We start from the raw sequence: 13,697 nt of genomic DNA, 5'->3' as shown, positions 1-13,697 counted from the left end.
TTTAGAATATTCCTTTTTAGAGCTAAATATCCCTAACATTTATAACATGCTTACTTTCAGTATACATTGCATATAGTTTCAGATATCTCCAGTGGTGGTAAATCATTGTCCTAAATTATATCTGATTTTTAGGAAAAGAGAAGGTTAATCAAGGTATCAGAAAGCAGCACTCTGAGTCTAAAGCAAGATGTGAAAGAAAATACAGAATAACCAGTAGTAGGATGCAGTGAGAGCTCTCCAAATAGATAATTGGAGAGAAAATTACCAGTGGAAGATTTAAAGAATAAAAATACCCAGACCAAAACAAATAAAACAAAACAACCTCCTTCAGCACCTCAAAAAAGAAAAGAAAAATTGAGCTGACAAAAAAGAAAAGGAGAAAATAAGACATCTGTAAAGACCATTATTAATAATTACTATGGCAGGCAGGAAGGAAATTGAGTCAGACAGGTAGTTCAGTCAGAGAAGCCTCAAATAACTGTCTGCAGAGCTGAGAAACACAGTAGACACAGAAAAGTCAGATATTTTTCTGGAAAGAAGTTTGAAGAATATTAAGCTCAAATTTTACAGAGGATCAGAAGTATAAAAACATTAGAAAGAATAAATGGTAAATTATAATCCATGACCAGGTGAATAGAAGAAACAGAAAACATCTGGATATAATATAACAATGAAAGAAGAAATAAGGTTCTTAAGTTAGGTGATGATGAAACTTAATCACAACATCAATAAAATTATTTCCCTATTTATGAGAATACAAGTAGAAAGAAAAAAGACAAGGAAAATAATAAAAAATAACTAGAGCAATTCTTTTAACTGAAAAGGTGAGAAATAAAATTATTATTGCAAAGGTTAACAAGAAACTTGAGAAAACTAATTTAAATAAAGATGCTTCTAAATGAATAAAGTCAGGGTTTTAAAAATTTAATTCAGAGGGCCTCATTTTAATTCTCTGCTCATATGATTTAAACGAGTCACAATATTCTAGATCTTATAATGGTCATATCAATATTAAAAGAAAAAAAGGCCATGGTTTCCAAAATTAAAGAGCAAATGAATAAATGCGAGCTAGTGGGAGCACAGCCTCAGATACAGCCTTCAACTAAAATGGTGTTTACAGCTAAAGAGAAGTTCTTATTTTTTTTTCCAGTTTTATTGAGGTGTGATTGGCAAAAATTGTATACATTTAGGTTGTACAACATGATTTTTTAAATAGTGTACAATGTGATAATTTAATATATGTATACATTGTGAAATGATTACCATAATCAAGTAACATATCTATTACCTCACATAGTTACCTTTTTGTGTGTGTGTGTATGTGGTGAGACTATGATATGTACACATTTCTAGTATACACAATTCTATTAATAAAAATTTCTAGTATACAATAATCACCATACCGTGTACTAGATCCCCAGAACTTACTCATCTTATAAGTGAAAATTTGTATCTTTTTGACCATCATCTCCCAATTTTCCCCATCCCCCCCAGCCTCTGGCAACCATCATTCTACTCTCTGTTTCTGTGAGTTGAACTTTATTTTAGGTTCCACACAAAAGTGAGAAAATTAACTATTTGTCTTTCTGTGTCTGGGGTAGTTTTTAGTCTTTATGAAAACAAAAGATTTACAGTTACACAGACTTAATCTTAGATTTCAGATCTTTGCAAGATAGTTAGGTGAACACTCAAAAATGTGAAAATGTTCCAGAAATGCCCTGGTGATCCAGTGGTTAAGATCCCGCCCTTCCAATGTAGGGGGTGCAGCTTTGATTGCTGGTTGAGGAACTGAGATCCCACATGCCATGTGGTGTAACCAAAAAAAATTTTTTTTTAATGAGTGAGAATTTTTAAAAATTATAGGTTTAAAAAGTAGGTTAAAGAAGAGAAGGGAAGCTTGTTATCTTTGATAATTTGATTAATTCTTCTGAAAAATGAGGAAGAAATAAAATTTTAGGTTTGAAAAGCAAAGTGGGGAGCAAAAAGAGAAGTAAATAGGAACATCAAAATTTTTATACTTTATGTGACTGTTAACTCTTTTGAAATTTTACTTCAACCATGTCTCCTCAGTGTCCATCAGTTATCTTTTATCCTCTTTCTCCTTTAGCAAGAGTTTTAAATTCTTTAGAAGTTACAAACATTTAAATATTATAGTAAGAGGTTAAAAGAAATATCTTTACAAAACTAAAATATTTGTTTAAAAAAACCCAATGGGCTAAAATAGAGAGCTCATAAAGAAGTTTTAAGTAAAAAGTTATTAAAGATAATATTTAAAGAAGTAAACACAAAAAAATTCTAAGACACACATATACATGATTTTAAAATGCAATGTAAATTCCTATATGTGCTTAAGCAGAAATATAACTAGTCAGAATATGTTGTTATACCCATACATTGTTATAGCCAGAAATACAAAACTTAATGACAGTAGCAGACTCAGCATCCAAATAGAAACTTCATTTTCTATTTGAGATACATATAAATTGCTTTTTTCAGTAGTGGAGAAAATTCAGGAGGATATTATGAACACACATAATGAAATAGCAAGACCTCTTCAAAATACTAATTGAATGATAAACATTTAAGAAGGACATCAAACATTGCAAACAGCAAGATCTTTTATAGCGCATGATAAGCTATAAGTGCATAGTTCAATGTGCATGCATGCATGCTGAGTTACTTCAGTCGTGTCTGACTCTTTGCAGCCCTATGGACCGTAACCACCAGGCTCTTCTGTCTACCAGATTCTCTAAGCAAAAATATTGCAGTGGGTTGCCATGTCCTACTCCCGGGAATCTTCCTGACTCAGGGATTGAACCCCATGTCTCTTAAGTCTCCTGCTTTGGCAGGTGGGTAGGCAGGCACAGTTCAACAGTGATTAGTAATAAATTACAAGGAAGTGGAAATAATGGATATAGAAATTATGTGGAAATTTGGAATTTTAGGCATGATAGAATACAAAATTAAAGTGTAGAGAAACTACAGAAAATTTATATTCAATATATATAATGTTATAATAATTTCATTTATCTGACAAGAATATAATTAGGAAAATAAATAAAAGTTTAAAGTTAAAATCCAACGTCACTGAAAGACTTACTAGGAAGTACAAAAAGGAAAGATGGGTAATGTTAAAATTTGAAAACACAATAAAAACCTGTTTCATTTCCCTCTTCCGTCATCTCAAATAGATTGTGGAGTCTTAATAGATCCTGTTCTAGAGAATTCTTGAATCTGTGTGTCTCCAGATAAGCCATAGTTGTGTTTTGATTGGACAACAGTTGCTCTCTATCCAGCCTTGTAACTTACTGGAGTTTAAGTGATCCTTTGAAAAAGTAAATCTGACCATGTGCTAAAAACTGTTGCTTACATATTATGGGCATAATGGATTATTTTTATTTTTTGATGTAGGCTGGGGTCTGTTTTATATTCAAATTTAAATAGGGATTTGTCAAATTTAAGTGGAAATATTAAAGCTTGATCTCAGATTTGTGTTGAACCTGAGAATTTATAGGTTGCCTCCATATTATTTAATCTTCAGAATAGCACTATGAGTAATTTATATTGTTGGTTTCATAATTAGAAAATTATATGTGCAGCATGTTGACTATAGTTATTGCATATTTGGAAGTTGTTAAAAGAGTATATCTTACAAGTTCTCAGCACAGGAAAAAAAATTTGTAACTGTGTGGTGATGGATGTTAACTAGATTTATTCTGTGAACATTTCACAATATATGCAAATATTGAATCCCTGTGTTGTACATCTGAAACTAATGTAATCTTGTACATCAATTATATCTCAGGTTTTGTTTTTTTTTTTTTTTAAGAAAATTGAGTTTTCAGGTTAAAGCCAACAAGAGGCAAGACTTACAATTGCTAACTGCAATACACATTGTTAATCAAAGTAAATGGTTACTTAGGAATACAGGAGAAATACTTTTAGACTTCTTGGTTTTTACAATTTCTGTTTGTAGCCAAAGAGAACTTATCTGTACTTGGGAGTTCTTATGAATGTAGTGCAACAGATCTTCACTCAGAATGGATTGGGAAAAAAAATCAGTTAATCTTCCTTTCTATTTCTTCCAATCCATCCTCCAAACTGGATACAGTTGTTAGATCACTTGTTACTTTGTTGTTACTTTTTTTAACTGTGAGTTTTATTTCCAGTTATAGCTTGCTCATGTGAAAAATTATAAGGGTGCCTGTGAACAAGCCACAGTATTATAGTATTTTGTGAATTATGATAAACCATAGTCATGTTTTGGCTAATAAAGTGTCACAAAGTACTCATGTAATTGGTATTTTATGGATTATGTCAGTAATTGTATCAGTACAGTGCCTGGTCCACAGTAGGCACTTGATAAGTATTTGTTGTTGAATGAGCTGGGTTGGTTCAGTTTCACATAATAGAAGACTCAACTCAAATGATTTAATTAATGGAGACATTTATCATTCTCTTTGATAAGAAATCTGGTGTCAAGAAGTTCTGCAGCTCAGTAAAGTATTAAGGGAACTGTGCTCTTTTCATCTCTGTTTTACAGTCATCAGCATGTGATTATAACTACACTCAGTTATTGACTCCAACTCAATGCAGGGATCATATAAGATCTCGTATGTTTATTAGTGTATTTATATATAAATAAAAATAATTTCTTCAGTCATTTAGCAAACTTAATGAGAGTCTAATTTGTTATTCAGTCGCTAAGTCATGTCCGTCTCATTGAGACCCCGTGGACTGCAGCGCACCAGGCTTCCTCCATCGCCAACTCTCGGAGCTTGCTCAAACTCATGTCCATTGAATCAGTGATGTCATCCAACCATATCATCCTCTGTTGCCCCCTTCTCCTCCTGCCCTCAATCTTTCCCAGCATTGGAGTCTTTTCCAATGACTCAATTATATATTGTGTTGATTACTCATTTTATTTGTTGACTGTTTCTTGAGCAGGGTGCACTGATGGTGCCAGACCCATAATCAGTGAGTAATTTTGATATATTTTGGATTTGTATAGTGTTTGTGTAGGTTAATTTTCCGTGGGGAGATGAGGGAGAATTAAGAAATAGGCTATTTATCTCTATGAAGGTTTCTCAGTCTCTAGCACTATTGATATTTTGGGCTAGTAATTCTTTGTTGTGGGGATTTTTTGTGCCTTGTAGGACGTTTACAAGTATCCTTGGTCTTTCCCTACTAGATGCCAGTAACATCTCCCATGTGTGACAGCCTGATATTTCCAGACATTCACAAATATGTGCCACAGAGAAAAATTGCTGCTCCTCCTACCCCTAGTTGAGAACCACAGATCTATACCAAAACCTCTTCAATTTTTATTTTGAAAATTGCATCCAGAGTTTGAGAGAATCCTTGAAGTAGATACAAAACAACCAATACTATGGTTTCTGTAGAAACTGAGTTAGATATTTTATAGTAAGTAGGAAAGAAAAGATTTTGTTTAAGGAGCCTATTTAAAATTCTGGGGAAAAAAAATCTTGTGACCGGTTGTGTTAACTCTAACTATAGATACACTTAGTTTTAGGCATTGATAAATTTTCATTTTATTAAAGTATATTAATTTCAGATGTACAGCAGAGAGATTTAGATATCAGTTCAGTTCAGTCACTCAGTCGTGTCCGACTCTTTGTGACCCCATAAATCGCAGCATGCCAGGCTTCCCTGTCCATCACCAACTCCCGGAGTTCAATCAGACTCACGTCCATCGAGTCGGTGATGCCATCCAGCCATCTCATTCTCTGTTGTCCCCTTCTCCTCCTGCCCCCAATCCCTCCCAGCATCAGAGTCTTTTCCAATGAGTCAACTCTTTGCATGAGGTGGCCAAAGTACTGGCGTTTCAGCTTTAGCATCATTCCTTCCAAAGAAATCCCAGGGTTGATTTCCTTCAGAATGGACTGGTTGGATCTCCTTGCAATCCAAGGGACTCTTGAGTCTTCTTCAACACCACAGTTCAAAAGCATCAATTCTTTGGCTCTCAGCCTTCTTCACAGTCCAACTCTCACATCCATACATGACCCCAGGAAAAACCATAACCTTGACTAGACGGACCTTAGTCGGCAAAATAATGTCTCTGCTTTTGAATATACTATCTAGGTTGGTCATAACTTTTCTTCCAAGGAGTAAGCATCTTTTAATTTCATGGCCGCAGTCACCATCTGCAGTGATTTTGGAGCCCCAAAAAATAAAGTCGGACAGTTTCCACTGTTTCCCCATCTATTTCCCATGAAGTGATGGGACCGGATGCCATGATCTTCATTTTCTGAATGTTGAGCTTTAAGCCAACTTTTTACTTTCACTTTCATCAAGAGGCTTTGTAGCTCCTCTTCACTTTCTGCCATAAGGGTGGTGTCATCTGCATATCTGAGGTTATCGATATTTCTCCCGGCAGTCTTGATTCCAGCTGTGTTTCTTCCAGTTCAGCGTTTCTCATGATGTACTCTGCATATAAGTTAAATAAGCAGGGTGACAATATACAGCCTTGACATAGTCCTTTTCCTATTTGGAACCAGTCTTTTGTTCCATGTCCATAGGTAAATAGATTCAGATTCTTTTCCATTATAGGTTATTGCAAGATACTCAATACTGATATGGATACTGAATACTGTCCTGTGTTATCCATTGATCCTTGTTTAGTTTTTGTATAGTAGTTTGTATCTGCTAATCCCAAGCTTTTTTTTCAGATTAATTCAGTTTTGGCCATGCTGGGTCTTCATTGCTGTGTGTGGGCTTTCTCCAGTTGAGGCAAACAGGGGCTGCTCTCTAGTTGCAGTGTGGAGGCTTCTCATTGCAGTGGCTTCTCTTTTGTGAGGCATGAGATCGAGGGCACATGGGCTCCTCTAGTTGTAGCTTGTGGGCTCAGTAGTTGTGGTGCAGGCCCCATGGCATGTAGGATCTTCCCAGATCAGGTGTCGAACCCATTTCCCCTGCATTGGTGATTCTCAACCACTAGGCCACCAGGGAAGTCCCCAAACTCTTAATTTATCCTTCCTCCACCCCCTTTTCCAAGTTTGTTTTCTACATCTGCTAGTCTGTTTCTGTTTTGTAAATTAGTTCATTTGTATCATTTTATAGATTCTCCATGTAAGTGATAATATACGGTATTTGTCTTTCTCTGACTTCACTTATGATAATCTTTAGTCCGTTCATATTGCTGCAGATAGCATTATTTCATTCTTTGATCGAAATATTTCATTCATTGATATATGTGTGATTTCTGCTTTATTGACTATGCCAAAGCCTTTGGCTGTGTGGATCACAATAAACTGGAAAATTCTTCAAGAGATGGGAATACCAGACCACCTGATCTGCCTCTTGAGAAACCTATATGCAGGTCAGGGAGCAACAGTTAGAACTTGACATGGAACAACAGACTGGTTCCAAATAGGAAAAGGAGTACGTCAAGGTTGTATATTGTCACCCTGCTTATTTAACTTATATGCAGAGTACATCATGAGAAACACTGGGCTTGAAGAAGCACAAGCTGGAATCAAGATTGCCGGGAGAAATATCAATAACCTCAGATAGGCAGATGACACTACCCTTGTGGCAGAAAGTGAAGAGGAACTAAAAAGCCTCTTGATGAAAGTGAAAGAGGACAGTGAAAAAGTTGGCTTAAAACTCAACATTCAGAAAACGAAGATCATGGCATCTGGTCCCATCACTTCATGGGAAATAGATGGGGAAACAGTGGAAACAGTGTCAGACTTTATTTTTTGGGGCTCCAAAATCACTGCAGATGGTGACTGCAGCCATGAAATTACAAGACGCTTACTCCTTGGAAGAAAAGTTATGACCAACCTAGATAGCATATTCAAAAGCAGAGACATTACTTTGCCAACAAAGGTCCATCTAATCAAGGCTATGGTTTTTCCTGTGGTCATGTATGGATGTGAGAGTTGGACTGTGAAGAAGGCTGAGTGCCAAAGAATTCATGCTTTTGAACTGTGGTGTTGGAGAAGACTCTTGAGAGTCCCTTGGACTGCAAGGAGATCCAACCAGTCCATTCTAAAGGAGATCAGTCCTGGGTGTTCTTTGGAAAGACTGATGCTGAAGCTGAAACTCCAGTACTTTGGCCACCTCATGCAAAGAGTTGACTCATTGGAAAAGACTCTGATGCTGGGAGGGATTGGGGGCAGGAGGAGAAGGGGACGACAGGGGATGAGATGGCTGGATGGCATCACCGACTCAATGGACTTGAGTTTGAGTGAACTCCGGGAGTTGGTGATGGACAGGGAAGCCTGGCATGCTGCGATTCATGGGTTGCAAAGAGTCGAACACGACTGAGTGACTGAACTGTATATATATTGCTATATCTATCTATTTGCCACAAATTCTTTACCCATTCTTCTGTTGATGGACACTTAGATTGCTTCCATGTCTTGGCTAATGTAAATACTGCTGTATGAACATTGGTGTTGTATGTATCTTTTCAAATTAGAGTTTTTGTCTTTTCTGGATATATGCCCGGGAGTGGGATTGCTGGATCACATGGTAACTCTATTTTTAGTTGTTTTAAGGAACCTCCATACTCTTCTCCATAGTGGCCGCACCAGTTTACATTTCCACCAACAGTGTAAGAAGTTTCCTTTTCTCTACACTATCTCATTTATTACATTTACATTTACACCCATTTATTGTTTGTAGACTTTTTGATGATGGCCATTTTGACTGGTGTGATGTGATACCTCATTATGGTTTTGATTTGCATTTCTCTAATAATTAGTGATGTTGAGCTTCCTTTTATGTGTTTTTTGGCCATTTGTATGTCTTCTTTGAAGAAAAGTTTATTTATATCTTATGCCCAATATTTGATTGGGTTGTTTGGTTCTGTTAAGCTGTATGAGCTGTTTGTATATTTTTGAAATTAATCCCTTGTCAGTCTCATCTTTTGCATATTCTGTCTCATTCCATAGGTTGTCTTTTGATCTTATTTATAGTTTCCTTTGCTGTGCAAAAGCTTATAAGTGTGGCCAGGTCCTATTTGTTTACTTTTGCTTGCATTTTTGTTTGTTCTGGGAGACTGACCTAGGAAAACATTGTTAGGATTTAAGTCAGAGTTTTGCTTATGTTCTCTTCTACTAGTTTCATTGCGTGATATCTTATGTTTAAGTCTTTAAGCCATTTTGAGTTTGTTTTCTAAGTTCATTGATTTATATGCAGCTGTCCAGCTTTCCTAATACCACTTTCTGAAGAGACTGTCTTTTCTCCATTGTTTATTCTTACCTCCTTTGTTGAAAATAATTGACCACAGTGTGTGGATTTACTTCTGGGCCCTCTATTCCATTCCATTGATCTATATGTCTGTTTTTGTACTAACACCACATGTTTTGAGTACTGTGGCTTTGAAGTATTGTCTGAAGTCTGAGATAGTTATGCTTCTACCTTTGTTCTTTTTCCTCAGGATTGCTTTGGCATTTTGGGGTCTTTTGTGTTTCCATATAAATTTAGGGTTACTTGATCTAGTTTCATGAAAAATGTCATAGATAATTTGATAGGGATCACATTAAATGTTTAGATTGGTTTGGGTAGAATGGCCACTTTAACAATGTTAATTCTTCTAACCTAGGAGTGTGGGATATCTCCATTTTTTGAATCATTTCTGATTTCCTTTATCAGTGTTTTATAGTTCTCAGTATATAGGTCTTTCACCTCCTTGGTCAGGTTTATTCCTAGGTATTCCTGGAGCCTGGCCACTGCAACTCCTGAACCCATGCACTGAAAGGAAGAGAGCCCCTGCTCACCACATCTAGAGAAAGCCCACACAGCAGTGAAGACCCAGCACAGCCCAAATTAAATTAATTTAAAATTTTACCAACTTATCTGTATTACCTTTGATGTAATTTTAAAAGGGACTGTTTTGTCAACAAAAAAGACAAAAACCACATGGTCATGTCAGTAAAGCATTTGATAAAATTCAGTATTCATTCATGATAAAAACTCTCACCAAAATGGGTATGACGGGAAATAGCTCACCATAGTAAAAGCTATTTGTAACAAACCCACAGTCAGCATAATACTCAATGGTGAAAAACTGAAAGCCTTCTTGCTAAAATTTGGAACAAGACAAGACTTTTATCACTTTTATTCAACATAGTATTAGAAGTCCTAGCCATAACAGTTAGACAAGCAAAATAAATAAAAGTTATCCAGATTGGAAAGAGGTAACATTGTCATTATATGCAGATGGCATGATACTCTATGTAGAAAACCCCAAAGACTCCACACAAAAGCTATTAGAACTGATAAATGATTTCAGCAAGGTAGCAGGATACAAGATAAACATTCAGAAATCTGTTGCATTTCTTTATCCTAACGCTGAAATAACAGAGAATGATAAATTCTTTTTTATTTTCTTCCAGCATATTATGACAACACCATATTTCATAGAGTTGTGCCTGGCTTTATAGTCCAAGGGGGAGATCCTACTGGCACAGGGACTGGTGGAGAATCTATCTATGGAGTCCCATTCAAGGTGAGATTGAATTTTACAATTTATTTTCAAGTCAGTTTGGATAGCTTAATTGAAATGATTGAGCTCCAGAAGAAAATGCATTTTACATTAGTACACAAAATGGGGTCTATAACATATTTAGGATTATACAGAATAAGTGCAGCACTTATCCCATTAAGCTTTCTTTCTAAGTTGTCTTATCACAGTTTTATGCTAGATTGAATTCAGGTGGAGCTAAAGGTGGTAATGAGCATAATATGAATCAGCAAAAAGACTGTATAACATTTTTCCTGATATCTGATTATCTGATCTTTGAAACTTTGCACATGTAAAACATTTCTAGAACATTGCATATACCATTTGATTTTAAAACATTTTATTTTAACAATACATAGAATTTATATTAATTTACTTGAGCCACTATAACAAAGTACTTCTGACTGGGTGGTTTAAACAGTAGCAATGTATTTCTCACAGTTCTGGAGGCTAAGAAGTCTGAGATCAAGGTACTAGCATTCACCACCTGTGAAGGTTCTCTTGCTGGCTTGCAAATGGCTGCCTTCTTACTGTGTCTTCACATGGTGGAGAGAGAGCGTTTTGGTGTCTTTTCCTCTTCAGTATAGTCACATTGGAGGTTAGAGTGTCAACATGAACTCCAGGAGAACATAATTCAGTCCAGGGCAGAATTCATTTTAAACTGTACACAGTAGACCTTTGTAGCACAAACTGCATGCCTTAATAAGAAATCACAAAATGCATGCCATAACACGGGGAAATGAAAGAAGCAACATAAAAAATGTTAGAAAAAGGTGTAAGTTTTAATCAAGAATAGGTCAATGCTTTGTTAACTGCCAACACAGATCTAAAAAGAAAGAGTTACTGTTATATTTACGATATTAAGGATAATGGTGGGTTCAAGTAAAGGCTAAAAGCTGGGTTGTTTATCAATCTTATGGTATTAATATTATGTTTTATTAGTAAACATCAGTAGCTCTTAAAATATGTGAATTTTTAAAAAATTCACATTTATACTAAAAGGATAGAGTGTCTGGAATTTCCTTTAATTTTATACTGGGCTACTATATGACTCTTGAGAAAAATATTTGAACTGTTTGCTTTAATTTTCACCTGATAATGGCCTTTAGAGCACGTGAAATAGTTTTAAAAATCTCAAATGTCACTGTTAGACTATTTTATATTTTACAAAATTGAGATACCTTATAATTTTAGAGCCTCCATCTGGTAGGAAGCATTCCTTTATTATTTGGTTAACAGAATAGCTCTTGTGATGATTCCTTTCTAAATTGAGATTTTTGCTTATTTTATTCAGGTAATACAGATAAGTTGGTAAAATTTTAAATTAATTTTATTTAATTTGGGCTGTGCTGGGTCTTCGCTGCTGTGTGGGCTTTTCTCTAGTTGCGGTGAGCAGGGGCTCTCTTCCTTTCAGTGCATGGGTTCAGGAGTTGCAGTGGCCAGGCTCCAGAGTGCAGGCTCAGTAGTTGTAGCCCACTGGCTCAGTTGCTACACGGCATGTGGAATTTCCTGGGACCAGGGATCAAGCCTATGTCTCCTTCACTGGCAAGTGGATTCTTTACCACTGAGCCACCAGGGAAGCTTGGTAAATTTTTCAGTTGGGTCATTTTGAATAATGTACAGAGTTACGATCTTTTGAGTTTAGATCTCTTGAGAAGAATTTATTAAAGGAAAAGAACTTTCTTTCTGAAAAGCATTGATTATAAAACATGTCTACATTAAAAGTGAGTCTAGTATCTGCTCTTCTGTTGACTAAGAGACTGGTGTAAATGTTAGGTAGCCCTACCCTAGTAAGAAAACCACCTTAGAATGGCTTGCTCTTGCTTTTTTTGAAAACTGCCAAATGGAACCAGTGCCAGTTCAAAGAAATTTCAACTTAAAACTTTAAAAAGCATAGTAAAGCACCTAACACCATCACACTAGCTTCCTTGAATTAAACAAATAAGAAAACAGTTGTTTCATGACATTCAGAAAAGGATCGAGAAGAGAACAGTTGAAGCTTCTGAAGTGAAGTGAAAGTTGCACAGTCATGTTCGACTCTTTGCAACCTCATGGACTGTACAATCTATGGAATTCTCCAGGCCAGAATACTGGAGTGGGTGGCCGTTCCCTTCTCCAGAGGATCTTCACAACCTAAGGATTGAACCCAGGTCTGCTGCATTACAGGCGGATATTTTACCAGCTAAGCCACAAGGGAAGCCCTAACCATTAATTCAGATTTTAAAATGTGGCTTATTTTTTAAAGTGATAATGAAAGTCACTCAGTCTTCTCTGACTCTTTGTGAACCCATAGACTATACAGTCCATGGAATTCTCCAGGCCAGAATATGGAATGGGTAGCCTTTCCCTTCTCCAGCAGATCTTCCCAACCCAGGAATTGAACTGGGGTCTTCTGCATTGGAGGCAGATTCTCAACCAACTGAGCCACAAGGGAAGCCCGTTGAAGCCTCTATAATGACTCAAAAGTAGTTATCCTGGAGAAAAAAGAAATAGATGGTTCTGAAAGCTTGGAAGGAAAGTTATGACCAACCTAGATAGCATATTCAAAAGCAGAGGCATTACTTTGCCAAGAAAGGTCTGTCTAGTCAAGGCTATGGTTTTTCCAGTAGTCCTGTATGGATGTGAGAGTTGGACTGGTGAGTGCAGAAGAATTGATGCTTTTGAACTGTGGTTTTGGAGAAGACTCTTGAGAGTCCCTTGGACTGCAAAGAGATCAAACCAGTCCATCCTAAAGATCAGTCCTGGGTATCCATTGGAAGGACTGATGTTGAAGCTGAAACTCCAGTACTTTGGCCACCTGATGCAAAGAGCTGACTTATTTGAAAAGACCCTGATGCTGGGAAAGATTGAGGGTAGGAGGAGAAGGGGACGACAGAGGATGAGATGGTTGGATGGCATTGCCGACTCAATGGACATGGGTTTGGGTGAACTCTGGGAGGTGGTGATGGACAGGGAGGCCTGGTATGCTGCAGTTCATGGGGTTGCAAAGAGTTGGACACAACTGAGTGACTGAACTGAACTGAACTGAACTGAAAGCTTAGATGGCTTTGAGGGATGAGAAGAATAGGGAAATGTCTCAGAAATCCATTCCCCTTGAGTAACCTTGCTCAGTGTAAGTAGGCAACTTTCCACAAAAAATTTGTGTTTGAGTGTATTTAGAAGACACAGGTGAGTAAAGTCAAGATTAGTAGATTGAAGGAAC

At 36.6% G+C, this 13,697-nt stretch overlaps 1 protein-coding gene across 1 annotated transcript in view; it reads left to right on the top strand.

Moving 5' to 3' along the window:
* CWC27 (CWC27 spliceosome associated cyclophilin) overlaps positions 1 to 13,697 on the top strand; it is a 255,239-nt gene that overhangs the window by 13,018 nt on the left and 228,524 nt on the right. The window contains exon 3 of the mRNA XM_052659177.1: positions 10,368 to 10,480. Coding sequence (XP_052515137.1) covers positions 10,368 to 10,480 — 113 coding nt within the window. The remainder of the gene's footprint in view (positions 1 to 10,367; positions 10,481 to 13,697) is intronic.

Source organism: Budorcas taxicolor, chromosome 20 (assembly GCF_023091745.1).
Source record: "Budorcas taxicolor isolate Tak-1 chromosome 20, Takin1.1, whole genome shotgun sequence".
In the NCBI taxonomy this organism is placed as follows: Eukaryota; Metazoa; Chordata; class Mammalia; order Artiodactyla; family Bovidae; genus Budorcas; species Budorcas taxicolor.
The sequence above is the reverse complement of the archived record's forward strand: the minus strand, read 5'-3'. Positions and strand labels throughout refer to the sequence as shown.